A 26277-nucleotide genomic window follows, 5' to 3' on the forward strand; every position below is an offset into this window, starting at 1 on the left:
TCATTCCTCCTCGGGTGTACTTTTCAGCTGCGCACACAGTCTCCTTTGCAGGCTGGGCTGATGTGACCGGGACACCTTTAAATGGAAATTCTCGGGGGAACTCTACGCCCCTTGGCTGGAGCCTGACTGGGAAGGAGGAGGGGCAGAGGGCTCTTCTGGGTGTTGCCCTTTGCAGTTGAGCTGAAGGGAAGGCTGGCCACCTAGGGACACCCTCCGTGGTCAGTGTGGACTTTCTCCCTTCTACCCAATGGTCTATTGCTTGGACGGCATGCACCTTGCAGAATCAACTAGACAAAGCATAGTCATTGGGGGGAATCCAAGCATTCCTGTGCTGGTTACCTTATTTCTCAGAAAAAAGACCGAAGAAACATTTTTTTTTTTTTAATTGAATGGTCCTCCTATTCATTGCCTTCCTTAATTTTTACTGGGGCTTTGCAGATGGAATTATGTTTATATTCATTTTACAGATGAGCAGACTGAGTTCCAGGGAAGGGCCCGTGTAGATCTTTGCTCTTGAAAATCCATCTTCTTTGCAAAGCAAGAAATTTAGTGCGTTGAAGAGGGCTGGAGAGAGCTGAGTAAGATGACGTTTGGGTCAACAATGCATAATTAGGGAGGGTGCCCAGTGCTGGGTGATAGACCAACTACTGGCCGCTAAAAGACATTGAGAAATGTAATTCCTTCCACTAGTGTTCATCCCTCCCCGCTGAGGAAGCAGGTACATTTCTATCATCAGTGGTGGTGGAGATTACAGAGCTGCGGAAGTGTTGGAGCAGAGCCTGGCCTGTAGTAAGTAGGTGCTCAATAAACATTAACCTTTTCAGGGGCGCCTGGGTGGCGCAGTCGGTTAAGCGTCCGACTTCAGCCAGGTCACGATCTCGCGGTCCTTGAGTTCGAGCCCCGCGTCAGGCTCTGGGCTGACGGCTCAGAGCCTGGAGCCTGTTTCCGATTCTGTGTCTCCCTCTCTCTGTGCCCCTCCCCCGTTCATGCTCTGTCTCTCTCTGTCCCAAAAATAAATTAAAAACGTTGAAAAAAAAAATTAAAAAAAAAAAAAACATTAACCTTTTCAGACGTGGGAGGAGACTAAATGGTCTCTCTGGGGTGTATTACCCTGTTGTTCTCTTTGTGCTTTAGGCTTGAGAGTGCTGGAATGGGTAGTGAAGTGTCATCTCAGACCCTTGACATGTTAGTAGTGGGGACGGGTGGAAGGCTGCTGGCCAGAGACTCGGCCACCCCTGCACGCTTCGTCCTGAGTCCCTTGTTAGTACCTTGCTAGGGTGGATGGCCGGGCATCTGTTTTCCTTCAGTGTTAACTTCCTGTGCGCCAGGCGTCTGCCTGCTGCAGTGCTAGGAGCTGGAGGGGAGCAGAACGTGACCTTGGGAGGCAGCTGTGAGAACCAGGAAGTAAAGTCGTTATGGGTGCGATGGTGGAAATCTGAACCGCGTCCAGATGGGCCACAGGAGTGACCGTGGGTTTCTGGGGCCAGCGGGAAGGAGCACTTGAAATCCCAACAATCCTAGAATGGGCTCCTCGTGCGACTGAATCGCCTTTGAAGAGGTCCTCACGAGGGACAGGAGGAAACCAACCTAATTGAGTTTCTACAACCAAATTCAAATGTCACCACGGCCTTTTTCATGTTATACATAGTTATACATAATTTTATAGTTATCGCTTTTTGGTGGTTTGCTGGCTAATATATTTTCTTTAAAAGTTTCACTTTAAGATTAAAATAACGTGTTGGGGGAAAAAAAAACCGTAATCATGAATTAGAAAGTATAAAGCAGCAAGAAAGGATTGTTTGTAATTCCATTACCTAGAGGAAAGCATTGCTAAAAAGGTGGTTGATTTTTTTTCTTCTTTTTAAAGCGGTAAACAGACGAGCGGTTTTGGATATATTGACTTTTCAGGTGTGCATGTGGTCACATGGGCAGCCCACGTTTTTTCATGTGGATTTCAGCCAGGTTTGACACCTGCCCCTTAGCGAAAAGCAGACTACTGCCATTTGTCTGCCAGATTAACTGTGGATGGCATCGAGGGAGGCGGATTTTCCTGATGTTAAAGACTTGACAACCCCAGCCGCTCGGTTGGCTTCTTTGCTGTGACTTTTGAGCTAGCGGTGGGCTGCCTTACCTTTGCCCTTCCTTAAAAAACAAAGGAGGTGAGTGGGTGGATGCCTCTTAAAATTTGGGGAAGTGCTGTGGCCCTGGGGTAGGCTTTTGAGAAGTTAGTATGTGTATTGTGCTGTTGCAACGAACGGGTCTTCTGGGCCTGAAGATAATGAGGTCAGTGAGGGCAGCGATGTTGCCTTACCACTCACCGGAGGGTCGCTGGCATCCTGAACGTGCCTGGCCTATTCTAGGGGCCTGGGAATGCCTCTTTGATTGACCTGGGGCTTGGGAGACAGATGCGGTGGCCACCATGCCGATGGAGAGCCGGCCGAGAACTTGGTGAGGCACCATCGGGGGAGCGCAGAACCACCTCCCCGGCCCTCACCGCCTTCCCCGGTGTGGATCCAGCCTCTACCTAGTGCTGTGTGCTTCTCTTTCCTGCCTGGAAATGCAAGCATCCTGCACAGCCCAGTGCCCCCTCCCCTTCCCCTCCCCCTCCCCCATCATCTACCCTCCAGGGCCAGAAGACCCAGATGCCTCTGCCTGGCAGGAGTATGCTTTGCCGAGACCGTGCAAATACCAAGTTCCTAGTGGCGGTGAGGCGATTGGATGTAGAGGCGGGGTGCATCCCTGGAATAATAATAACAATGTGTTTTTTTATGTTTCATATTATATTTTATAGTCGAAGTGCTTTTCAGAGACCTCACTATTATCTTTATTTTATAGATGTATTAACTAGGGCTGGTTTGGGGAGATGGGAGGGGTATGGGGGGGTGTAGAGGGAGGGCAACTGATGTTGAATGAATCCCAAAGCTCCGCCAGAAGCTGCCAAGTAGTTAGATATTGTTTCAGTGGAATTCTTGCATCCACCCTATGAGGTGCCGTGAAGGGGAATTGTTTTACGATAGCCAGAGGTCAGGGAGCAGAAATCTCTGCCCACCGTCACCCAGCAAGTGGGGTGAGGGCTGGGAATTTTCACCCAGGTCACCTGACTCTCAGGCTCTGTGATCTGTCTCTTCTGCCTAGTACCCAGCATAATGCCCGGCAAAGCGCCGCATCAATAAATATTTGTTGAAGGTTAAACGAGGCTTAAAGAGACCATTCATGCTTGGCACAGGGGCACAGAGAGACAGACATGTTTCCTGGCCTCATAACCTTCACTTCCAAATCCTGTGACCTTGGGCTGCTTGCCTGAGCTCTCCCAGCTCAGTTTCCTGAGACGTCATCTGAAAAATGGGTAAAGGACTTAACAGAGGGCATTTCCTGTAGGAAGATCTCACATGTTACCTGGTTTCTACTACTCACTGTTATCCTTTTTAACTCTCCAACCACACAGCTTCCCTTTTTATTTCCACCTCCTGGAATCTAAGTTTCTGATGACAGACTGTAGCGTTGAACACTGACAGAAGCATCCCCGGTCGCCAGTGTGGCGAACACGAACTTCATCGTAGGGACAACAGTGGTCCTAAGAGCTGGCATTTCTTGCGCACTTACCCTATGCTAGAGGCTGTTCTAAGCCTCTGCCTGCGGTCATGATTTGGAAACAACTCTGATGGAAGAAGTGTTGTTCGTTTCCATTTCACAGAAGAAGAAACTGAAGCTCAGGGAAGTGAATAACCTGCCCCGGGGTGGTCTGGGGTTCAGACACCAGATTTGGTCTGACTTCCTACTCTTTAAACCATAGTTGAAGCTTAACTCTCCGTATGTGTTTGTTCTGGGCATCTCCATACCTCGTTTACAGCCTGCGCTTTTGCCTTCCTCATTCTCAGAGCACGTGGTCAGTGCAGGAGGAAATCCACACTGATCCTGGGTAGAACCACGGGGTGGAGATGGTCCCCAAACATACTGCCAAGTGGCTGACCCTTGGTGTTCTGCCTGACAGTGGTAAACCAGGGGCACCAGGGAGTTCTCTGAATTTCCCTTTCCCAACTGTCTCCCCCTTCTTTAGGCAATGTTTTTAACAGGCGAGGTTTTAAAATCTTAAAGAAAGAAGAAATCAAGACACAGCCTGGGAGAAGAATGACAGTGTCTTTTTGAGATTTTTTTCGTTTTCCTTTTTCCCTTTTCCTTTGTGCACTTGTGAAACCTCTTTGGGATGATGATCTCGTGTAGTTTTTTGGTAGCCTTTAAGCAGCTGCTGCTATGTTTAGCCTCACGCATCGCAACCCCACGATTTGTGTGCCAGCTTGTGCCCTGTGTGTCGGCTTTTTGCAGAGCGTTCGGGGCAAGAATTGGAATTCTGGGGTTGCAGACCTTTAAGAAATGTTTTTAAGTTCGAGGGCCAGTTGGAGGGAAGAGGTGCAGTGGCTTGGAACAGCAGGCCTGCATCTAAGCCTTGGCATACCTAAGGGGAGACCAGACATACAAGGGAGACCAGCTGTACTTACAGAAAAATCCCACTTCACCAGAAGGCTAGGGGTGAGTGAATTGAAGGGAGGGGTGAGGAAATGCAAGCCTGGTTAATTAGGAATGTTTGTGGTCGCTTTGCTTTACTTCAGGCTAAGTGTTTATTTCTCTTCCGGCATTGGATAATACGCATACCTGGGATTTCCTTTTTCTTGGGTGATTTAGAATCGTGCGGTATCTCAAGGAGTTTTATTCTGACGATGCTGATTATATTAATAGCGATGTAATAGCCAGCTAATAACGTAATCGCTAGCATTTACCAGGCACTTGCCATATGCCAGGCATGGTGCCAAGCATTGGATCCTTGGAAGAACTCTGAGAGGTGGGTATTAAGTGTGTATTCCCATTTTACAGAAGAGACAGCGCCAGTGCTCAGAGAGGTGATACTGTTTGCCTGAGCTCACCCTGCTTTTAAAGTGGTCAGCTCTGATAGTCTCTCTTCAAGGACCCAATTCTTTTCGCACATATTAAGCACTCAATAAATATTTTGGTGAATGAATGGAATTTTGGAGCTGGGGTTTGAACCTGGGTCTGAGCTGCCTCGAGATGGGATCTAGAAACTTGGTCTGAATGCATGCAGCCCCCACGACTCCTCCTTTGCTGCTTTGGGCCCTCACAGTAGTAGATAGAATTAACCCAGCGGGGACTCAGTGGTCCAGAGGAAGAGGAGAAAGGGGACCTTGTGGAGGCAAGAGCGGGGCTTCTGGGGTATTTCCTGGGCACAGGGACATGAAAGGCGCAGCATGAACGATTTGCTGAATTAGCATTTTTCCTCTCTGATCACGGCAGCACGTGATTTGCTTTGTGCCCCTGTATCTGCAGAGTGAGAGGCCGGATTCTGGAAGGCCCTTTGGTTGGGATGACTGTATGCTCACCTGTACTTGGCGGGGACTGAGTGGGACTTCATGCAGATGGCTTCCTTCATTCAGGTGTTTGGGAAAACCTCATACAGCTGGAGTTGAATTGCCTCTGCCAGGACACAGAGAGGAAGGAGGGATATATTTAAAACAGCTGAATGTTGGGGCGCCTGGGTGGCGCCGTCGGTTAAGCGTCCGACTTCAGCCAGGTCACGATCTCGCGGTCCGTGAGTTCGAGCCCCGCGTCAGGCTCTGGGCTGACGGCTCAGAGCCTGGAGCCTGTTTCCGATTCTGTGTCTCCCTCTCTCTCTGCCCCTCCCCCGTTCATGCTCTGTCTCTCTCTGTCCCAAAAATAAATAAAAAACGTTGAAAAAAAAATTAAAAAAAAAAAATAAAAAAATAAAACAGCTGAATGTGCACTTCCTTACCTTCCCATTGACGTGTGGATGGTCATGGTGGGTTGTGTCAGCTGGTCTGTGCATCAGACACCCAACTTGGGCAGTCTGTTAACTTAGGGCATTTACATACTTCGTGCGTTTGCTTACTTCTCTTCCCTTTCTACTCCCTGCAGTGAGATGGCTTGGTCCGTGACCATGAACCCCATCAGCCTTCTAGCTCCTACATCAAACCAGGTCTGGTGGTGCAGACACGACTAATGGCTCCTGTACATCCTGAGAGGGAGGTACCACTATCACCCCTAGGTTATTATCCTCACCTCGCAGTCAGGGGCAGGGCTGGATGCCTAGAGAGGTGAAGCCATTTGTCCAGTGCCCCAGAAGCATGAAGCCACGGGTCCTGGACTTGAACCTAGGCATTCCAGGTCCTATGCCTGTGCTCTGAACCATTCTGCTGTACCACCCCGGTCTGAATTAGTGAGGTTTTAGCTTGATTTTTAACTAAGCTGTTTCTTCTAGAACCTTCTGTCTTCCAATTCCATGATGGGTAGATAACATGGTGACCTTTGTCCACAGGGGAGCACAGGAGCAGGATAGATATGTAGAGAGAGGTTAACTTAGTTTTCCCCCTCGACCACCTAGCCCTTTCCTGGGATCGAGTACTCTTTGACCTGAATCTTTCTGCCTGCTTGAAGTTCAGCCTACCTTCCGCATCTTTCTGCTGCTGTCAGAAGACGGAGACCTGAAATTCTGTCTCCCGGGTGCCTGGGAGTTCTAGGAGTGCAGATGTCCAGGTTCTGTGGTCAGGGCTGGTCGCGATTACAAATAAACTGAAGCCTGGGAAACTTCCTTGCTATTAATAGTGCAGACCTTCGGGGGAGGGGATAACCAAACTTGATGCTGTTGGAATTGATTTTCCTGTCCAGATGACATAGTAATGAGCTAAGCGGTTAGCTTCAGATCGGTCCCGCCCTTTTCCAAGCCAGGTTCTTTAAAGACTAAAACCACAGAAGCAGAGAACAAGTTTGTTTGGGGAGGCCCGGTGGCCCCGGCGAGAGAGGGGAGGATGGCCCCGGGGGCGCGCACGTGGGAAAATTAAGGCTTTGCTCACTTCAGAATGAGTTGTAGCGTCTAATTCAGTTTCTTCCACTGCTGTCCCCTCCACACGTTCCCCTTGTTTAAAACAGGAATTTGATTTGGTGTCTGGATTGTTGGTGGTATTTCTGTCTCCTCGGTGCCTTTGGGTTATTTCAGAAAGTTTCTCTCCTGGCCCGGAACGTGTCAGCAAGCGTGCTGTCAGCCACTCTCCGCAGGGAGAAAAGTGTCGCGTAAAACAACCCTAAGATCCCTATCGCTTCAAATCACCCACGTGAATTATAACATCCATTGTTCTGCCCTCTGCTTCTTGGCATATGCTGGTCACTGTATGTATACAATTAAAAACACAAAGCGGCCCTGTCTGTCTGAAGGGTCTGGAATATCCTGGGGTTTCAGAGGAGACTTTGGAAGTGGGCAGAACCGTGTTTCCTTGCCCAAGTGAGATTATTGTGCTCGAAATATCTCCTGGTAGTTTATTAAAGGAAACCGCAGGATGGGGTCAGAGGTAGTCTCTCCTGCCGGCAGTCTCCTATCTTGCCTCTTCTTTCTAGATCTTTCTCCCCATTCAGCCTGCCCCCAAATGGCATGCTGCCCTCGGGGGGGGGGGGGTGGGAGGTGGGGGGGCAGGCCTGCTTCTCTGCTCCCGTGTGCTTTGGGAGCGTCACAGCTTCACCACGGCGCGTCCGCACTCGTCCCTCTGGGGCGTTAGGAAGGAATTTGGGGTGTGGAGCTCCGTGAGTGACTAGGATTAGGCCCGTCGAGTCTGCAGTCAGACGAGAAGTGTGTGGGCAAAGAGAACTATTGTGTGAGACTCCTCCGGACAGAAAGGCTGCCTTCATCTTTTACTGTGCCTAATGGACAATTGAGACATTCAGCTTATGTCTGAAAGGAAAGTGGGCCGGAATGGTCTAGCAGACCTCCCAGACGAAGGCTTGTAGGAGAAGCAAATACAGACAAGGATTACCAACAGGGGAAACAACTGGGGCAGAGTCCTGGGAGAGAATGTTTATTTCCTTGCTCTCTAGGAGGGATTTGGAAAGAGCCGTAATCCTGGGTTAGGAGTAATTTGTTACAGCAAGATGATACTTGAGTGGCAGGCCACTTCTGGCTGAGGCAGCAAGACTTGTGTGCAGGGGGGTCGGGGGCCTCCAGAAGGTCAGCCTCACTAAATCTTCACCCTGGCTCGGGGGTTTGGGTCCTCCCCCAGCAAAATTAACCAGAGGCGCTGCCTGACCTTTGGCTTCCTGAGGTTAGCATTACGAAGCATCTCCTCATGCCTGTCACAGCTAGCCTCGGACAATAAAAAGTTGGACAGGGAGACCTTGCTGGAGCCACCGAGCATCGTTTGAGATGTGACAAGGGGAAACACAAATAAGAGGGAGATCCGGTGCGGTTCACAATTTCAGCGGGAATTTGAGGACACGAGCCGAGGTCTGTCTTGCGTTTTGTTCCTAAGTGGACTGACTAAAGCACGTTAATTGTGCTTTAGTTTTTGCCTGTTGACTGCCGAGACTCGCGTTGTCCTTTGTTGTTGTGGAAGAGGGGGGAGAAATACGACGGAATGGGAAGCAGAACCGAATCAGAAAGATCTTGAGTCTTGAGCGCTCCTGGCTGTGGAGAAAGGAAGGAATGTTTTAAAGTTCCTGATTCTAGTGTCTGCTGCAGCCGTGCTGATTCATGTATTTAAAATAACTCTTCCAGGTCCCCAGGACCCTGTTACTCTCTGGCTTTGTGTTTCTCAAAGGTCACCTGATGGCTCTTTCTCTAACAATTTACGCGGTAGCTAACAAGGTAACATGTTACCCAACTGTTTTTGGCTTGTCACTCCGGGGTGCCCGTTGGAGGAAGAAATAACACATCTTAACTGTCCTGTCATTTACTCAGTGTTATCCTCTGGGGTTGAAAATATGGTGAGGACGCCAGTCAGAGTGGCCAAAATGAACAAATCAGGAGACTATAGATTCTGGCGAGGATGTGGAGAAACGGGAACCCTCTTGCACTGTTGGTGGGAATGCAGACTGGTGCAGCCACTCTGGAAAACAGTGTGGAGGTTCCTCAAAAAATTAAAAATAGACCTACCCTATGACCCAGCAGTAGCACTGCTAGGAATTTACCCAAGGGATACAGGACTACTGATGCATAGGGGCACTTGTACCCCAATGTTTATAGCAGCACTCTCAACAATAGCCAAATAATGGAAAGAGCCCAAATGTCCATCAACTGATGAATGGATAAAGAAGCTGTGGTTTATATACACAATGGAGTACTACGTGGCAATGAGAAAGAATGAAATATGGCCTTTTGTAGCAACGTGGATGGAACTGGAGAGTGTCATGCTAAGTGAAATAAGCCATACAGAGAAAGACAGATACCATGTTTTCACTCTTATGTGGATCCTGAGAAACTTAACAGAAGACCGTGGGGGAGGGGAAGGAAAAAAAAAAGAGGTTAGAGTGGGAGAGAGCTGAAGCATAAGAGACTCTTAAAAACTGAGAACAAACTGAGGGTTGATGGGGGGTGGGAGGGAGGGGAGGGCGGGTGATGGGTATTGAGGAGGGCACCTGTTGGGATGAGCACTGGGTGTTGTATGGAAACCAATTTGACAATAAATTTCATATATTGAAAAAATAAAAAAATAAATACAAAAAAAAAAAAAAAAGAAAGAAAATATGGTGAGGAAGTCATTTGGGAGGCTCTAGGCGAGTGGTTCCAAGCCCATGTTCTAGCTAGAGAAACTGAGGTGCAAAGCCATCCTGGCCTGCCTGAAGCCACAGGGTGATGGAGAATGGACGGACTACACAGGGTTCAGGTTTCTGACCTGTCGCGGTTCTGCTGACTCCAGTGCTCCTCTCTGTTTGGTTTGCCTTCAAACAGTTCTCACACCCTTCCTTCCTTTCCTGCCTCCCTTGTCTCTTCCTCAGCGCATTTATCCCAGGGCGGGCTGTGTTCTTCCCAGCTTTCAGGCAGAATTAGCAGTCCTCTGCCTTTGGAATGGTCCTTTTCCAAGATCCCACACCAGCCAGTCACATTTGGAGATGGCTTGTTTCCCGGGGAGCTTTGGAGGGTCTGATTTTTCCTTGAAGAATAGGTTTGTTCACCTGTTTCGCAGTTCATTCTTGAGGCGTTATGGCATGTGGGTGGAGTCTTTGCGTACGTGACTGTGTGTTCTCCCCGCCCTTGTGTCTTTGAAATGAATGCGATAACCATCAAGTGACTTGATGCATTTTTTTTTTTTTGTAATCCATTTTAACAATGAGATATAATTCACATACCATTAAATCTACCCATTTAAAGTACACAGTTCGGCGGGCTTTAGTATATTCAGAGTGGTGTGCAAACATTAACCGCGTCTATTTCCAGAACATTTTCATCAGCCCCGAACAAACTCCATGCCCACTAGCAATCACTCACTCCTCAGTGCCTCCTTCCTCCCAGTCCCTGGCAACCACTAATTTAATCTGTGTCTCTATGGATTTGCCTATTCTAGATGTTTCCTACAGGAGGAATCCTCCAATATGTGACCTTTCCTGTCGGCCTTCTTTAAGTTCGAGTAGTGCCGTTGCAAGTAATCGCTTGTTTTCATTGCCAAATAGTATTCCGTTGTACGGCTCGACCACCATATACTTCTCCAGTCCTCAGCCGAGACTTGGTGTGCTCTTACCCACTGTGCCCCATATTTGGTGAGCCCCCAGTGATGCCCACGCTTGCCATCCCATGTCTTTCGACGTCTTTTTCTGGTCTGCAGGTGCCCGTGTGCACTTTGAGTTGCTTGTAGGCAAGCAGGTGGTAACCAGCACATCGCAATCGACTGGACTGGACTGAGCCTTTTGAAAGGAGCAGTCATAAGAAAACGTGGTGACACGAAGTAGGCCATCTTTGGCCTCTCTCTTAATGGTTCCTACAGTGGCATGTGAGTTTTAGTTGTTAGCCACCCCCTGCCCCCGCCTCCCCCCAAGGAGGGGCCGTGGAGAAGGAGTTTATGCTGCCCTGTGTGGGGGCTGAAGATGGGCAACATGTTTGAGCAAGACAGGAAGACAAGGGTTTCTGCTTCCAAGTTCTTCCAGTGGCTTCATGTCCTCTGACCTCAGGGACATGGGCCCTCAAGGGATGTGGACGCTTGTGGCACAGTGGACATTGGCTTGGGACCCACAGCCCTCTTTGGGGGAACTCAATCTCGAGGCTGCCTGAAGACTCTGACATGGCTTGCCCTGGGCTGCTTTTGGTCATGACAGAGCAGGACGGTCTCTGAGGCTGATTTCCCACTGGCTCCCAGGGTCGGTGCGGGGGCTGCACCATTTCTTTTGTCCCCTTGCAAATGTTTTGCCCTCCCTCCCCACTGGTCCTTCTACTCCGTCTGATAGAAGGGATTGTGAGCCCTGGTCGGAAATCTACATTCCGGTTCAGAATCCCTCGTAACTGCATGGCTCAGTCACCTCATTTCTCTCTGCTTTTCTTCACTTTTAAAATGGGTTTGGACGGGCGCGCCTGGGTGGCTCCGTCGGTTAAGGGTCTGACTCTTGATCTCAGCTCAGGTTATAATCTCGTGGTTCGTGAGCTTGAGCCCCGCGTAGGGCTCTGTTCTGACAGCACAGAGCCTACTTGGAACTCCCCCCCCCCCCCCCCCCCCCGCCACCCTCTCTCTGCCCCTACTCCACTTGTGTTCTCTCTCTCTCAAAATAGAAATAAACTTAAAAAAAAATTCAAAGCGGGTTTGGAGGGATCTGCTTTGACCACCTAAAGAGATGTAGTGACCATCAATGTAGGAGTTTAATAAAAGAGCTTTTGAGAAAGTGTGGTGGCATGCTCTTTATTGGTACTGCTCTGGTGCTGATAGTTTATGCTAATTACTGGTCATCAGGGTCACATGATGAGTTGGGGAAAAAAACTTAAAGACCCCTGGGCCCACTCCCAGATAGTTGCCTTTAGCAGGTCCAGAGTGGGTCAGGGGAGAAGTCTTGCTAGACAAACCAGCAAGGTTTGGAAGCGGTAGGACCACGTCACCATCGTGAATTAAATCTTTCTTTGTAATATTGCTCCTTCCTTGTGTTAGTCCCTGTACCGTTGACCTGCTTATTGTCCCATTGACTGGGTCTTAGATGACTCTTCTAGGCCTTGGAATATCTAGTCCACGCTGGACACAGAGCACGTGCTTTGCAAATGCTGCAGGAACACGTGAGTCAGAGGCGAATGGGACTTTTGAGAGAATTTTCCTCAGTTTCCCGCTACAGAGTTAGGCCCAGAGTGGGGAAGAGGTCACCCGCCCAGTGAAGAACTAAAGTGATGGCCCAGATAGTGGCGGAAGTGGGCCTCGAAAGTGGATTTGTGGACTCTTTCTCAGTCTCGTGCTATCCCAGGAACACATAGCCTTGATTTTAAGAGTGACTTTTGCAGGATGATGGAAGGAAGTCCCAGGCCGCAGCCCCGCGGAGGGGAGGGGTGTGCATCTGGGTTTTGAAAGGAAGGGCTCAGCGCAGTTCCACCCAGCTGTGCTTCCATGAGCCGCTAGAGCATAGCCTCCCTGCAAAACCACCGACCTAGCAATTGCAAAAATATCTCAGGGACGGGGGTGTTGAATAGCTAGGGAGGTAAAGAATACAGGAAATGCCAAGTTGCGGTTTGGGGATTTTTTGGTTTGTTTGTTATTTGCTTGTTTTGCTCAGTTTCCCCCTTACTACCAGTGGCCTCAGTAGCTCTGGTAGAAATGATTTTCTAGTAGCCTTGGAGGAAAATACTGTAACGTTTGCCCGGCGACCTGGGGGGAGAAGAGAGCTGATAGGTGCCGGAGAGGAGGGTTCATTCCTTTGAGGACCCCGTGTGACGTTCCCCTGAGATACTGATGCCTAGCCGTTGATAAGAAAACCGAAGAAGGTGGAGGGGAGTTCTCAGGCGAGTCGGGATGAAACAGAAACATGGTGGTCCGGAGCCTTGCGCACCAGAACGCCAGCTGACCCAGGGAGCCCAGGTAAGCTGGGTCAGCGTTCTAACGGCCTTAGTTTCCTCCTTGGTAAAAGGTTAGTTGTAACTTTCTGCTTGTTTATTATATAGGGTTGTTGTGAATGTGGCTTTGAACTCTAAAGTGCTCCCTAAATGTGAAGCAATACCGTCAGGACCCTTTAGATTGTTACGATTGGGAAGAAAAACAGGTGAACTGCAAGGATTTCATTGAAAAATCCTGTAGCGACCAACTCATGGAGGTAGAGGGCAGAGCTATTGAATTATTGTTTTCCATGGGTGCCTTGATATCCTTCCTCTCCCTCAGATTTCTTTTATGTTGGGAAATGGGATAGGGACTTTAGAGAAACATTTCTAAGTTCTTACAATGGTTGGTGTCATTAGAAAAAAAAAAAAAGTAAGAACTAAAGTCAATCTTAGCATCTTTCATTTTCTTCTGTGGCTTTTTTCCTTCTCCAAGTTCAGAATGTACCCAGCCTTCTGAGGTCTTTGGTTTTCTTTCCCTTGGTAACTATAATATATGCTCACTTATGCTATATCCCGACTAGGCACAATCACACATTTCTGAATTTTCTTTTTCTTTTTCTTTCAAAAAAAATTTTTTTTTTTAAATGTTTCTTTATTTCTGAGACGGAGAGAGACAAAGCATGAGTGGGGGAGGGGCAGAGAGAGAGGGAGATACAGAATCTGAAGCAGGCTCCAGGCTCTGAGCTGTCAGCACAGAGCCTGATGCGGGGCTTGAACTCACGAACTGTGAGATCATGACCTGAGCCGAAGTCGGACCCTCAACCGACTGAGCCACCCAGGCGCCCCTGAATTTTCTTTTTCTCTGCAGTTACACTTTATAGGCAAATAATGCCTCTTTAAGTAGAGCCTCTATCTTAGGCTCTTAGGTGGATTTTTCAAAAGAAGCCATTCTTGGGCTGTGTTTTAGCCTAGAACAAAGCAGCTTAATCTCCGGCACATTCTGCATCTGCAGGAAAGTTGGTCAAACCAATTTTGTAATGGTGGCCCTGAGGAGCCTGTGGGATTCTGACGACTTCTGATATAATTTCACTGTTAGTTATATGCGGTCAGGGCTGGCTTTGGGAAACTTGTTGGTACCTGTATGATTCAGAGGGCAGGACAGAATATTAATCACAGCTTCTTATAATTTAACTATTCTAGATAAATTGGGTTTCCCTGACCCGCAGGGCAAAGTTAATTATTTGTAGAAGATGGGCTGAATTTCCCATCTTCCAGTTCTGAGAAATGAGGTAGCTTCCGAAAGAGACAGGCAAACCTGATCTTTCACAGGCCTGTGTGTGAGCCTCTCAACGTGAGCTCCTGGAGAAATGCGTGTGCCCCCTTGGCCACATACTTGCGCTTCCTGTCGTCTCTTGAAGTTTTTCCGTTGTCCTCCTACGATGAGTGGCTCCTGGTGGCCTTTGGTTTTGTAAAGTTGCGTGGCGTGAACATTATGATCGTGGTGTCACCCCTTCCAGCTTGCAGGTGTGGGTAGAGTCCCCAGGGCCCACAATGAGGCTGCACGGGGAGGGTGGGGGTGGGGGTCACCTCGCAGAGGAGGAAGGATTCGTGGGTTTGGATGTGATAGACCGTGGCTTGTGGTCTCTCGGTTTGGGTGTTCGGACAAAATAGCGACTTTCTGTTATTTTATAAGAAACACAACACTTGTGACTTTCTGGTGCTCAGGTGTTAGTGAGACTAAGCAGTCATGATCTGTCATGAGGATGGTTTCCAACTACTTTGAATTCTCTTACAATGGATTTTCCTAGGAAGAAGCACCCCTGCTGAGAAATAGCTTGGATTGAAAAGGCCGGTTTCTTGTTTTTGTACTCAGGTAAAGGATACCGATCTACCAGGAAGGGGAGGGGAGCGCAAGGCCTTCACAGTTTTTAAGATCAATCCTTTTCGGCGTGACGGGCTTTCTGTGGGACCTAGTCTTCCAGAAGAGACCGGTTTCCTCTCCATTTAGCAGGCTGTTCGGGCCCTGTGGTGGCCCCTGCCTCCCCATCTTGCCTGAGCCCGGGGCCGATGCCATCTGTTGGTGGGCAACACTGGCCCAACACGGGCGTCATCCCAGCGTCGTGATGCGTGAAGGTTGCCCACACTGAGAAGCTCTGGAGAGAGCAGCTCCTGAACGTAGAAGGGTGATGCCCAAAGCACACGGGGCACATCACCCATGACCTGTGGAATTTCTGCCGGGCGGTCTTTCGTGGTGATTCCGTGGCATGTGACACATTTGCCAGTGTTTCCTGGGAAGTGCGTGAGAATTTTGAACACGTGAACCTCTTCCAGTCAGAATCGCCCAGGGATTTTCAAACTTCCATTTTGGTAAGGAGGGATAGTTATTTCGGTGAGATTGTGGTCTAGTGGTTAGCCCTTGTGACTGGGAGTCATGGCTGGAGAGCTCAGATTCTTTCCCGAGCTTTTCCCCCAAAACTGGGGTTTGCCAGTGACGATTAAATCTAAAACGTCGCCTTGGGGCCACCAAGTAATCGTGTTCGACTGTCTGGATTTAAGGCCCACTGAAGGAATGTATCCTGTCTGACTTGAAATCACGTCTTTACATGCTCATTCCCTAAGCCAGGGGTGACAAAGTGCGGCCCAGGGGCCGAAGCTGTCCTGCCACCTCTTTTTGTATGGCCCGTGAGCTAAAAATGGTTTTTCTATTATTTTTAAATGGTTGAAAAAAATTAAGAGAAGAAGAATATTTCCTGACACGGGAAAGTCCTATGGAATCCATGTTTTAGTATCCTATAGATAAAGTTTTTTTGGCACACAGCCACGACATGATCCGTGCAGGACTGTGGCCGCTTCGGTGACAACCACGCCTGAGCTGAGTAGAACCGAGATGGGATGGGTTGCAAAGCCTAAGTAAGATATGTGCTGTAGCCCTTTACAGAAAAAGTCTGCCAACCCCGCCCCGTACAAGTAAAGGGACGGACGTCACTTGCTTGCCCGTCTGTGAGATGGAAGTGCGGCCAAGCAGCTTTGGTTGTTTTGTCAGGGATGTGGAGCTTTGTCATCAGCATCATTGGTCTTTGCATGGTTCTATTTGTTTCGAAAGTCAGCTTTGTACCGTGACCTCAGCAGCCCTGAGATTCAGGTTCTCTGAGCAGCCCTCCTCACCGTCCTTGCTACAGAAGCTGTACTCACCAGGATGGGGGTGCCTTTCTCGGGAGCAGTTTCCCTCAGGCCCACTTGTAGCTGGATCCTGCGGGGCCCTCTGATTCAGAAGATCCCTCCCCATTTGCCTTTCCTTGTCTGAGCTTATTTAGTTATCTTGAGAGAAAGTGTGAGTGGGGGAGGGGCAGAGAGGGAGGGAGAGAGAGAATCCCGAGCAGGCTCCGAACTGTCAGCGCAGAGCCTGTTGTGGGGCTCGAACCCGTGAACCGTGAGATCGTGACCTGAGCTGAAGTCAGACGCTTAACCGACTGAGTCACCCAGGTGTTCCCCCTTGTCCTTTTGTTTTGATCAGGGGCAGTGGGGGAGGAGACGTTAGAGTTGCATACCTCTTTCTTTTTTTTGCTGACAATTTAACAGGCTTTAAAAATGTTTGATTCTGTTCAGACCATTGGTTTTGTATGTATTTCGAGACTTTGTCCACAGGTCTGAAGCTTAAACTTAAGCTCCCTGAAACATATCATAAAATAGGATTTGGGGAAAAACCCTAACAGGCCATGAGCAGAACATTAGTATTAAAGGATGAAACACTTAAGTCAAGATGGCCTTATGCATTTATTATTATTATTATTATTATTATTATTATTATTTTTTACAAAAGGCAAGTTGAGCAGGACTCCATTTCAACAGTTTTCAATGCAGGAATTCCCACGGCCCCATTGGATTGCAGTTTGCTGAAAAGTTTAATGTTTTTGTAGGCAATTCATAATTTCCACGTTGAGCGGCCTGAAAGGAAGAGAGCCAGAGCCCCAGTGTTGTTTTTGTAGTGGGATGGTGGGAACTTTTTTTTTCTCTTCCCCAAAAGGATGTAAAACCGAAGTTGGGCCATGGGGAAAATGTGGTGTGGGGTTCCCGCCCTTTCGTAAATCCGAGATGCCTCGTCCTTCGGGTCTTTTCTTTAGGACCCAACAGAATAGAATTTCCTGCTGCTTAGTGTCTCCAGGAAGGAAAAGCTTTTCCTCTAGGCTATAATCGTACCTAATTTCCTTTTTCTTCCCTTTATTTATTTATTTTCCTTATTAATAAGGACCAATTGTAGAAGATGAAGGAACCTGGGAAACCCATCACTTTCGGAGGAGGTTAATAACTTCCTTTAAAAAATCCTGACATAATACTTATTTCCCCGAAAGGAGCCTCGTCAGCCTGAATGCCAGTTATTTCCAATGGATGGGCACAGGTTTGCGGGGGCCCAGCCATTCTGTGGGATCAAGTTGCATTGGGATGGAGAGGTTGAAGCTGTCACTGTGGAGTCCTTGCAAGCCAGCGGGACTGGGGCTGTCTTCCTCCACCATCTGGATCTGGTTAGCTCTCTCTGGGCAGTGGGGCCGAGTCTCATTTCCTCCAACCAGTAATGTTATATAGGCAGTGATCCTGGGCTGCCCTAACATAATTGAAAATTATGTGTATTGTAGGCTTGGAGCGCTGAAATGTAGGCTCATAAAAATATGTGGTGCAGGTAGCCTGCGGAGATTGGATATGGCACACAATGAAGCTTTTATGTAAAATAAGAATTATAAGACTCTGCATTAATATTGCATTATGGGTATGACAGTTCTCTGGTGAGGTCCTCAGGGCAGGTCTGTCACCTTAAACAAAAGCCCAAATTTCCGAATTCTGTGGAGCCGGTGTTTGGATGCGATCAAATCAGTTTTACAGATAGATGAAAACTTGTCTGTTAATCGACCCTGCCCCCCGAGGGTAGCGTGAGGTGTAGGTGTGTGGCACTCAGCTTGGCATTTTTCCTCACAGGTTTTTATGAGAGGAAAGATGAGTATTGGCAGGTTTCCATTTTGGTTGGCCTCAAGGAAATGATGCTATTGAGTGGTTTTGACCAATGAGGTCCATATATTTATGTGGCAAGTGAGAATGGGAAAAAGGTCAGGGAGAGATGGGGTGGAATGGGTTCCCAGGGCCCATTGGCTTGGGTTACGGAAACATTTACTACAGTGGCTCTCAATTTGGGATGCTACTGCCCCCAAATAAGATATCTGGAAATGGTTTGATTATAAGGGTGACTGAGGTGGGGCTGGGAGTGGGTACCTGCTGGTATTTACGGTCTGGGGGTCCAGAATCCTTCAGTGCTGGGGCAGTCCCTCCCTCACCCCCACCCCAGATAGTTGACGGATGAAACACTGGAGGTCCGTAGAAGCGAAGGGATTTGATGCAAGGTCTTGTGGTGACTTACTAGAACTAGTAACCAGGTTTCCTCACACGAGAGCCTTCTGGCTTACAGCTCTGAGGTTGTAGAAGTTCTCTAACCTTGTATAGATCTAAGTTGGGAAAATGTGTACTTGGAGCAGGTAGCTTGTGGGCCAGGCTCTCCCAGTTTTGGGTGCAACCGCATTTGGTTTTAATCCGTTGTCCAGTTGTATCTTTAAGGAACCTATGGGAAGGCTTGTGTGTGGCTTTCGCTCTTCCTTTTCATGTGGGGTTTGAGCCAACCCTTCCTTCTTTCTGGACTGCCCTGTGCTGTTCTTTTTCTTTCTGTTGAAATCTTTCTGACTTAACAAGACCTACTCTGTACAGCCTTCCCCAGTGTCTTTTCTCAGAACTACTGTCTTCTTTCTTGGCACTCCCTAGGCTCCCTAGACTCCCTGAGTCTGTGCCGAGGTTCTACGACGTTCTAAATGGACTTAATCTGTGTGTGAGCCAGTTCTCTCACGTGCGCATAAGCTCCCTGAGGGCCAATGTTCATCCTATCTCCTTATCCTTCGCAAGAAGGCTTTGTACAAAGCGAGCTTTAATCAGTATTCATTGAGTGAAACGTCCTGTGCAGTTTATATGAAAACTTAGCCGTTTATTTTGCTTTCGGGTCTCTGGAAAGCTCAAGATGGCCTCTTCAGTGCCCTCCAAGCATTAACTGGTGCATTTAACAATTAATTGGCCTTCAGAGATACAGAGGCTGGTGATGTCCTCATGAGAATCTTAGCACCGTGGCTTCAGTTTTGTTCAGTTGTCTGAAGGTTTCCTGAGTGCAACTGCGCTGAGAGTGTAGTGCCTTGGAGTGGCTTCTCCCATGTGTTAAGTATCTCTGTGACGGGGCAAGCCACCTCACCCCGGTTCACGCCCTTCTTCGCAAAGCTGACGTGATCACTTGTGACCGAAGTAACTCCCTTTCCCTTCCTTGTGCCACGGATTTTCCACCTTTGGGGTTGGTGAGGGGAGCCATCTTCCTCTTGCTCGGGCAGCTTCTACGAAAGGACGTTTGCGCAGATGCAGCCGACTCGAAAGTGAAGGATGGTGGCATTTTAGAAATGAAGGTCACCGAAAGAGCAGATCCGGGATTGATGGTGTCCTCTGGCTTGAGACTTCCCTTCGCTTTCTTCCTTTGGGAGACCTCTCCCTGCTTTTCTCTCCCACATCCCTACCGTTTCCCTCTAAATGAGTTAGTACCAGGGAAATCGTGTTCTCTAGAGCCAGCCTGAAGTTTGAATGTTCAGAACCAAACTGTAGTTGCTCATAGTGTTGATGTTCTGTTGAAAGTACCTGTTGGACATGAACCCTAAGAAGAACCTCTTGATATGCACGATATGATCTTTCTGTGGGTGGTGGTGTTCTTTGCATGCTTTTAAGTTTTTCGGTGTTGTTATTTGCCTGTTTTTACTCCTTTGAGTTTCTCGTCTGTGTATCAGGGACCCCAGGAGTTAGGTCTTGGGATAGCTGTTTTGTATAGCTTTTCCAAATTCATCCGCCACATTCGTTTTGTTTCCTCCCTCTAGTATCTCCAGATGAAATGGCCACTGCTTGATGTCCAGGCGGGGACCCTCCAGAGCAGACAAGCCCTCAAGGATGCCCGCTCTCCGTCACCGGCACACATTGTCGTAAGTGACCTTACAAAGGCGGTTCCTTCCTTTCTTGGGGGGTGGGGGTGGGGGGCGGAGATGAAGAAAATATTCTTTTGTTGATAGCAAGTCTTGTTTATCACTTTTTCTTTCTTTAAAATATATATATATATTTGGAATATTCTTGGATATGGTTTATATCTAGAAGGTATTTGTTTTCTGCTATTGGACCTTAGTGATTGTTACCTACTTGGAAAATTTCCATGTCTTCCCACCACCCCTCTCTCCTGGTGTTGGGTTAGTCTAGCCTCGTGGTCTCTAGCTAATGGGACACTGCCACCATGGTTTGGAGGAGACTGGAAATGGTGCCATAGCAGCTTACAAAAATACAATCTCCAAATCCTTTCCTGAAAGACTCATTTAGCTGAGGTGAGTTGCAGAGGAGGGAATTAGAAATTGCAAAAGGGAAGCTTTGGATTTGACACTTTCCGGTCCCCCCCACCCCCATCCCCCAATTTATCTTAATTGTTGGAAAGTAGTAACATTCTACGTTAATATCTGTAGAATTTTATCTGGGCTGATTGATTGTAAACGGAGAGTAGAAATGAATTTGGACGGGCTTAAGTTCAAATTAATCCATACATCCATGGCTTTGAAAGCCTGTGGGTTTAACATACGAACCATTTGTTTCTAGTAGTGAGAGACTATAACATAAAACGTGTGTCTACATATATTTTTAATGTACTTTCAGATTTTGTAGGCTCTGAAAGTGGAATTTATAAATTAACCTCTTGAGAAGATGGCTCAGCCTTCTTAGAATATTCTCTTCCATATATTTATATCATGAGCTGGACTTCATAGTTTTGAAATAATTAATGGAAGACACACTTTTTATAATGAATCTATGACAGGTAGAATTATGCAAAGCATGAAATAATTCATGTATTTTTTATTTGAGTACCACAAAATGCTACCCATTAATATATTTTGCCTCTCTGTTACTTGTAATTTCTAAAAATGGCAAAATGATTTTCTTAAGTAGAAAAACCTCAAGATGCATTGTGTCAAACTTCAGGCTAACTGTCTCCTTACTTTGTAGCTTGCTATAATAGAGTATATATTATTTAATGAATTATGCCTCTGTTATATGAATATTAGATACATATGTATGTGTGTGTATGTATTACAAAGTGATTTATTTCCGTTAAGCCACGTCTTGAGTCATCGTTTGTGAAAATGTTGTACAAATTCTTATGTTATAAATGAGGCACATAGAAAAGGTTGACATTTTTCCAGAAGCTTTTCCCTTCCTCCCACCCCGCAGTAAAGTGGATGCTCATAATTACATACGCTCCTACAATGTCAAGATTTCAGGGCTGGAAGTGACCTTAGATCATCTCGGCCCAACCTGCTCTCAGAAAAGGAAACAGGCCCAGAGATGCCCTAAGTGAATTGCCCAACGTCACACGCTGAGTTAGTGGCCAGAGCGAGGACTGGACCCGGTCCTCCGCTCCTTTTCCGGGGCCTGGTGGCCTGCTCTTTACTAAGGGAGAGTAACTTTCTGTGGCTGGTTCTCTTTTGCGGACGGTCAGGCGGGGTCATTATCAGGGACAGCCTCGTAGGTGTGAGGGCGTTGCTGGTGTGGAGCTCCGACCGATGCAGGTTTCTCCGAGGAGAGTGAATGCTGTATAAACAACATTTTAACAATGTACAAAGATTTGCGATAGTTGCAGTGTCCTAGAGGGTAAAATGAGGAAGCCCGTCCTTTTCACGCTTCCTGCCCCCCCCCCCCCCCCCGCGTTTCCCATTGTGCGTCTAGCCTTTGAAATGTATTTCTCTGCCTTTTTTTTTTTTTTTAAAGCTATAGAGAAAGGACATTATCTTTAGAATCACTTGGAGGCTTTTTTTTTTTTTTTTCCTTTGCTCTCTGAGTGGAGAGAAGGTGCCATTCTTAGAAGTGGTTCAGGGTGGACACAGCCCCTCGCGGGTGTGGATGGAGGTCGTGGGCCCACACTGGTGAGCATCGCCCGAGTGTGAATGGGGGCTGATCCGTTTAGAGAGAGCTGCCCCTACTGCCTCCCCAGCCGTCCCACGTGGACGGTGTCACAAGGTAGACCCTAAGCGCTAATTTTCATCTTTCGAAATGGACAGGCTGAGGAGAGGCAAAGACGTTTTGTCCAGAGCCAGTGTGGGTTTTGGCAAGGGGAACGCGGCGGGACTTGGGTCCCTCTATCCCCTGCTGTCTCAGGAGGTGTGTTTTCCACGGCCACCGCTTTGGGCCCCCACCACGCTTCGCATGGAGCCCCTTGCCCCAAGGAGCCAAGGAGCAACTTCTGTGTTTTCTGCTCTGCTCCTGGGGACCCCTAGGGAGTGGCCCAGGGTGGGGGGGAGGTGGCGCAGGGGTTCTGGGCTGTGAAAGCAGGGTGGGCTCTGGCAGCGGGACAGAGGAGAGAAAGGACTCAAGCTGGGATAAAAGGAAACCAAATTTGTGAAATACTTAATGCTGTGGCAACTGAATGGTGTCTGTGGTTATATGAATTAGCCCTGTAATTCTGCATTTCTGTAATCTTCACCTGAGACGAAGGGGTAATGGGGAGGGGGGGTGCTGGAGTGGGGGGGGGGTTGGTGGAGGGAGCCGGGCAGGTAGAGGAGGGCTGTGGTTGTTGGCCTCTTTATCCGCCCAGTGGTCTCATGCAGCTTTTGGGATAGAGGAATCCTGCACCTTGGGACCAGAAATGAATGATCTGCCTTTTCACTGGACAGCAGTGGGTCGACCAGAAAACCAGTTTGGCCGGCACGGTGTATCTGTATTTATAAAGGGAGCCTTCTGGATTCCGGCTGATGTATCATTTGGGTCTCTGGTTTGCGTTCAGTTCAGCTCTGCCGGTGAATGGCGAACTCTCCTCCAGACCCGGGGCTCTTCCTCACATTTTTGTTATTCGTTCTTTTTAAATCAAATGTTGTCACATCCCACTGTTTCATCAGACATGTTTCAAAATAATTGTCTAAGGATTGCTGCCTAGTTTCTCCGAAATTCGGGTTTATTGTAATTTCTGGGCCAGGTTATTTCATAATTATTTCTAATGTTTTCCTTTGAAACCAGAGAAGTGCTCAGTGTTTGTTAGTGATCATTAGAGACTCTCACTATCACCAGTTGCTGAGAAAATAACCGCCGAGCACCCATCTGGGGTGGAATTTTCACAGAGGAGTTTAAAGCTTTTTGTCAAAATGTTTTAAACTGGATTTTCTTTTTTTTCATGTGGTATGTGGGTTACCGAATTATAAAAAATAAATGTGTAGAATAAATATTCCTAATTAGTGGAATTGGGTTGGTCAAATAATATTTAAGTTAAGAAGCAAGCCCCACAAAGTTTAGTGCCTATAACCGATAACTGCATCTTATGTATTATAATCCAGCGGTTCCTCATCTGTGCTCAGAAGACAGAGGAAATTATTCCCCAAGGATGCTGTATTGAGTTGGGTTTTGGTGGGGGGGCGCGGTGGGGGCGGGAGGTTAGCCAAAAAATAGCAATTTACACAAGAGGTTCACGTCTCCCTTCCCCTTCTTCCCTCCCCACACAACTGAGAAGTTCAGGTTCTGGGACCCTCCCCTCTTCCTGGCCTTCCCAGGCCCATGCATTATCTGACTCACGTAACTAGTTCATATTTCATCCTCTCTGGCGTTTTTAAATTCGTATTTTTAATTCTTTGCTTCGGCCAAGCATCCGGGTTGTGCTAAGCGTGGCAGTGTTTGAGTCTTGGCCGACCCGCCTCCAGCGCCCCGTAAGCTGTGGGAGAGCAGCCGCTCCCCAGACACCAGCCCCGGTGTCTTTGCTATTCAAAGACTTTCATTTAACTTCCTTTGTACGCGGCAAAAAAAGGTTCTGTACCCCAAATGGTGGTATTTTGGTATAGTATGTATCTTACGAGATGGCAGAAGGCTTCAAAAGTTCCCACCATGGTATGGTATCTTGGGGGTTTCCTTTTGAAGTCCATGTGGAGTTTCACCGTGGGGTGAATTTCTAGTCATTCTTGGTCTTGTGCGTTTTGTTGTGTAATGAGCACTGAGGTGTGGGCTAAGAAAGCAGTCTGTGTCCCGAGGAGCAAAGCCTGCCAGACTGTGGTGCTGTACTTTGTTGTTGTTGTTATTGCTTAAATGCTGAAAGAGTTCAGAAAACTTAGGAAATACAGCGTGATGAGAGAGCTTCAGGCAGGGTCTCTGCTTGCCTGTGTCGAGCATTTTCCAGTAAGCTCAGAGGGCATGGTGAAACTCTCGCTTTTTTGTGTCTGAGGAGGTTGGGGGTGTGGGGACACCTCCTCATGGCTAATAAGAAAAACCACGTTGAGAACATCCTGTTGGGTATTAAATACATGTGGGTGTTTTGATGGGTTATTTGGCTTGGGCTCTGCCCTCACCTGCTCTCCTGGGCGATTGTTGGCAGTTGGCGTATGCTGGGAGGTTCTGTGCCAGATGCTGAGGCCCAGCAAAACCGTCTCAGCCCCTACCTTGCCAGGTGCCAGCCTGGGGCGGCGTATAGGTGCTGTGACAGGTGTGACGGGGAGATGGGATTTCTTCCACTGACTGAGAAGTCGGTGAGGGTTATAGGCTGGGCCGGCCCCCTGAGAAAATGACACCTAAAATGAGATGCGAAGGGGGTGCCTGGGCGGCTCAGTCGGTTAAGCGTCTGACTTCGGCTCCGGTCACCATCTCCCGGTTCGTGAGTTCGAGCCCCACGTCGGGCTCTGTGCTGACAGCTCAGAGCCTGGAGCCTGCTTGGGATTCTGTGTCTCCCTCTCTCTCTGCTCTGCTCCTCCCCTGCTCGCGCTCTGTCTCTCTCAAAAATACACCATAGCAAAAGTAAATAAAATGAAAGGTGAAGGATCAATTAGAGTTAGCCAGGTAAGGGTGTGAGAGAAGGAGAGGGTGGGAGATGGGACAGCATTCCAGGCAGAAGGAAAACCACGTATGAAGTTCCTAAAGGGAAAATTCTTTAGCTGTGAGAGAAATTTAAAGCCAGCTGCAGTGGCTGTAGGTCCTGAGGGACGAGGGAGGATATGGTGCGAATTTGGTGTTTGATTCTAACCACCGTGGGAGATCCGTGAGGGCTTTGGCTTGTGTTAAAATTGCCGGCCGTGGGGATAATTGTTGAAGTAGACAGATTGGGAGGGAACATCGGCAGAATTTGCCGACAGATTACACGTCAGTATTGAGGGAGAAGGAAGGGTCAAAGGTAGGTGGGTGGGATTGCCAAGTTTGGGGAAGAAGCGTTGTATTTGTATTTTATGTTTCATTTTTTTTTTTAACCCCAGTTTTACCGAGACGTAAGTGACCTAATACATTTATAAGTTTAAGGCGTACAGTGTGTTGATTTGAAATACTCCTGTACTGTAACATGACTACCGTCCTAGGGTTCGCTGATACCCCTGAGCATGTCCTATAATTACCATTTCTTTTTTGCTGTGAGAACATGTAAGGTCTGTTCTCTAGGCAACTCAAGTATATAATTATAATTGCCATGCTGTACATTAGATCCCCCAGAACTGACTCATTTTTCAACTGGAAGTTTGTACCCTTTGACCAACATCTCCCCAGTAACCACCGTCTCACTCCGTTGCTGAGTTTCAGCTGTTTTTAGATTCCACGTACGGATGATATCGTGAAGTATTTGCCTTTCTCTGTCTGACTTGTGTCACTTAGCATAATAACGTTCACGGTCCATCCGTGTTGTCTCATGGCAGGATTTCCTACGTACTTATGGCCGAATAATATTCCATTGTGTATATATACACCACTTTTTAAAATCCATTTATCTGTTGATGGACACTTACGTCGTTTCAGTGCCTTGGCTATTGTCAATAATGCTACAGTGAACCTGGGAGTGCAAAGACCTCTTCGAGGTCCTGTTTTTCACTTCCTTTGGATAGAAACCCAGAAGAAGCTCTGCTGGGTCACACGGTAGTTCTATCTTTAGTTTTTTTGCGGAATCTCCATACTGTTTTCCACAGTAGCTGTACCAGGTGACGTTCCCACCAACAGCACACGGGGTGTCCCTTTCTCCACATCCTCACTAACGCTTGTTGTCTCTTGTCTTTTGATAATAGCCATTCTGACAGGTGTGAGGTGGTATCTCCTTACGCGTTTCCCTGATGATTAGGGATGTTGAACACATTTTCATGTACCTGTTGGTGTAGTTCATTTACCTCCTTTGGGAAAATGTCTTCAGTTCAAGTTGTCTTTTTAGAGAAATTCAGTTATTAGGTTTCATGACCCCCAAAGCACTATGGCAGTATGAAATGCGGACAATCCAAACTTTTACTTAGTCCCTTCAGAATAATGTCGACAGTCTGTTAAATTTCAGCTTATTTGGAGTATATTTAGGGTAGGGTAGAGGATTTTCCCTTTCCTTCTTCCAAATTTGGATAAGTAGCTTTTATTGGTCTTTCTCTTGGTCTTTTTTATTTGTAATGTTTTTAAGTTTATTTATTTATTTT

General features: G+C 47.7%; 1 protein-coding gene across 39 annotated transcripts in view; it reads left to right on the plus strand.

The window, feature by feature from the left end:
• The window catches only part of TCF7L2 (transcription factor 7 like 2), a 202539-nt gene that overhangs the window by 58241 nt on the left and 118021 nt on the right, over positions 1-26277 (plus strand). For 37 of the 39 annotated variants that reach the window (XM_058697786.1, XM_058697784.1, XM_058697785.1 and 34 more), the window contains one exon: positions 19723-19824. The exons of 1 other annotated variant lie outside the window; for it this stretch is intronic. In XM_058697786.1, coding sequence (XP_058553769.1) covers positions 19723-19824 — 102 coding nt within the window. Of the gene's footprint in view, positions 1-12437; positions 12828-19722; positions 19825-26277 lie in introns of those variants that run through there. One more of the 39 variants, XM_058697805.1, reaches the window with a different exon arrangement.

Source organism: Neofelis nebulosa, chromosome 13 (assembly GCF_028018385.1).
Source record: "Neofelis nebulosa isolate mNeoNeb1 chromosome 13, mNeoNeb1.pri, whole genome shotgun sequence".
Taxonomy (NCBI): domain Eukaryota; kingdom Metazoa; phylum Chordata; class Mammalia; order Carnivora; family Felidae; genus Neofelis; species Neofelis nebulosa.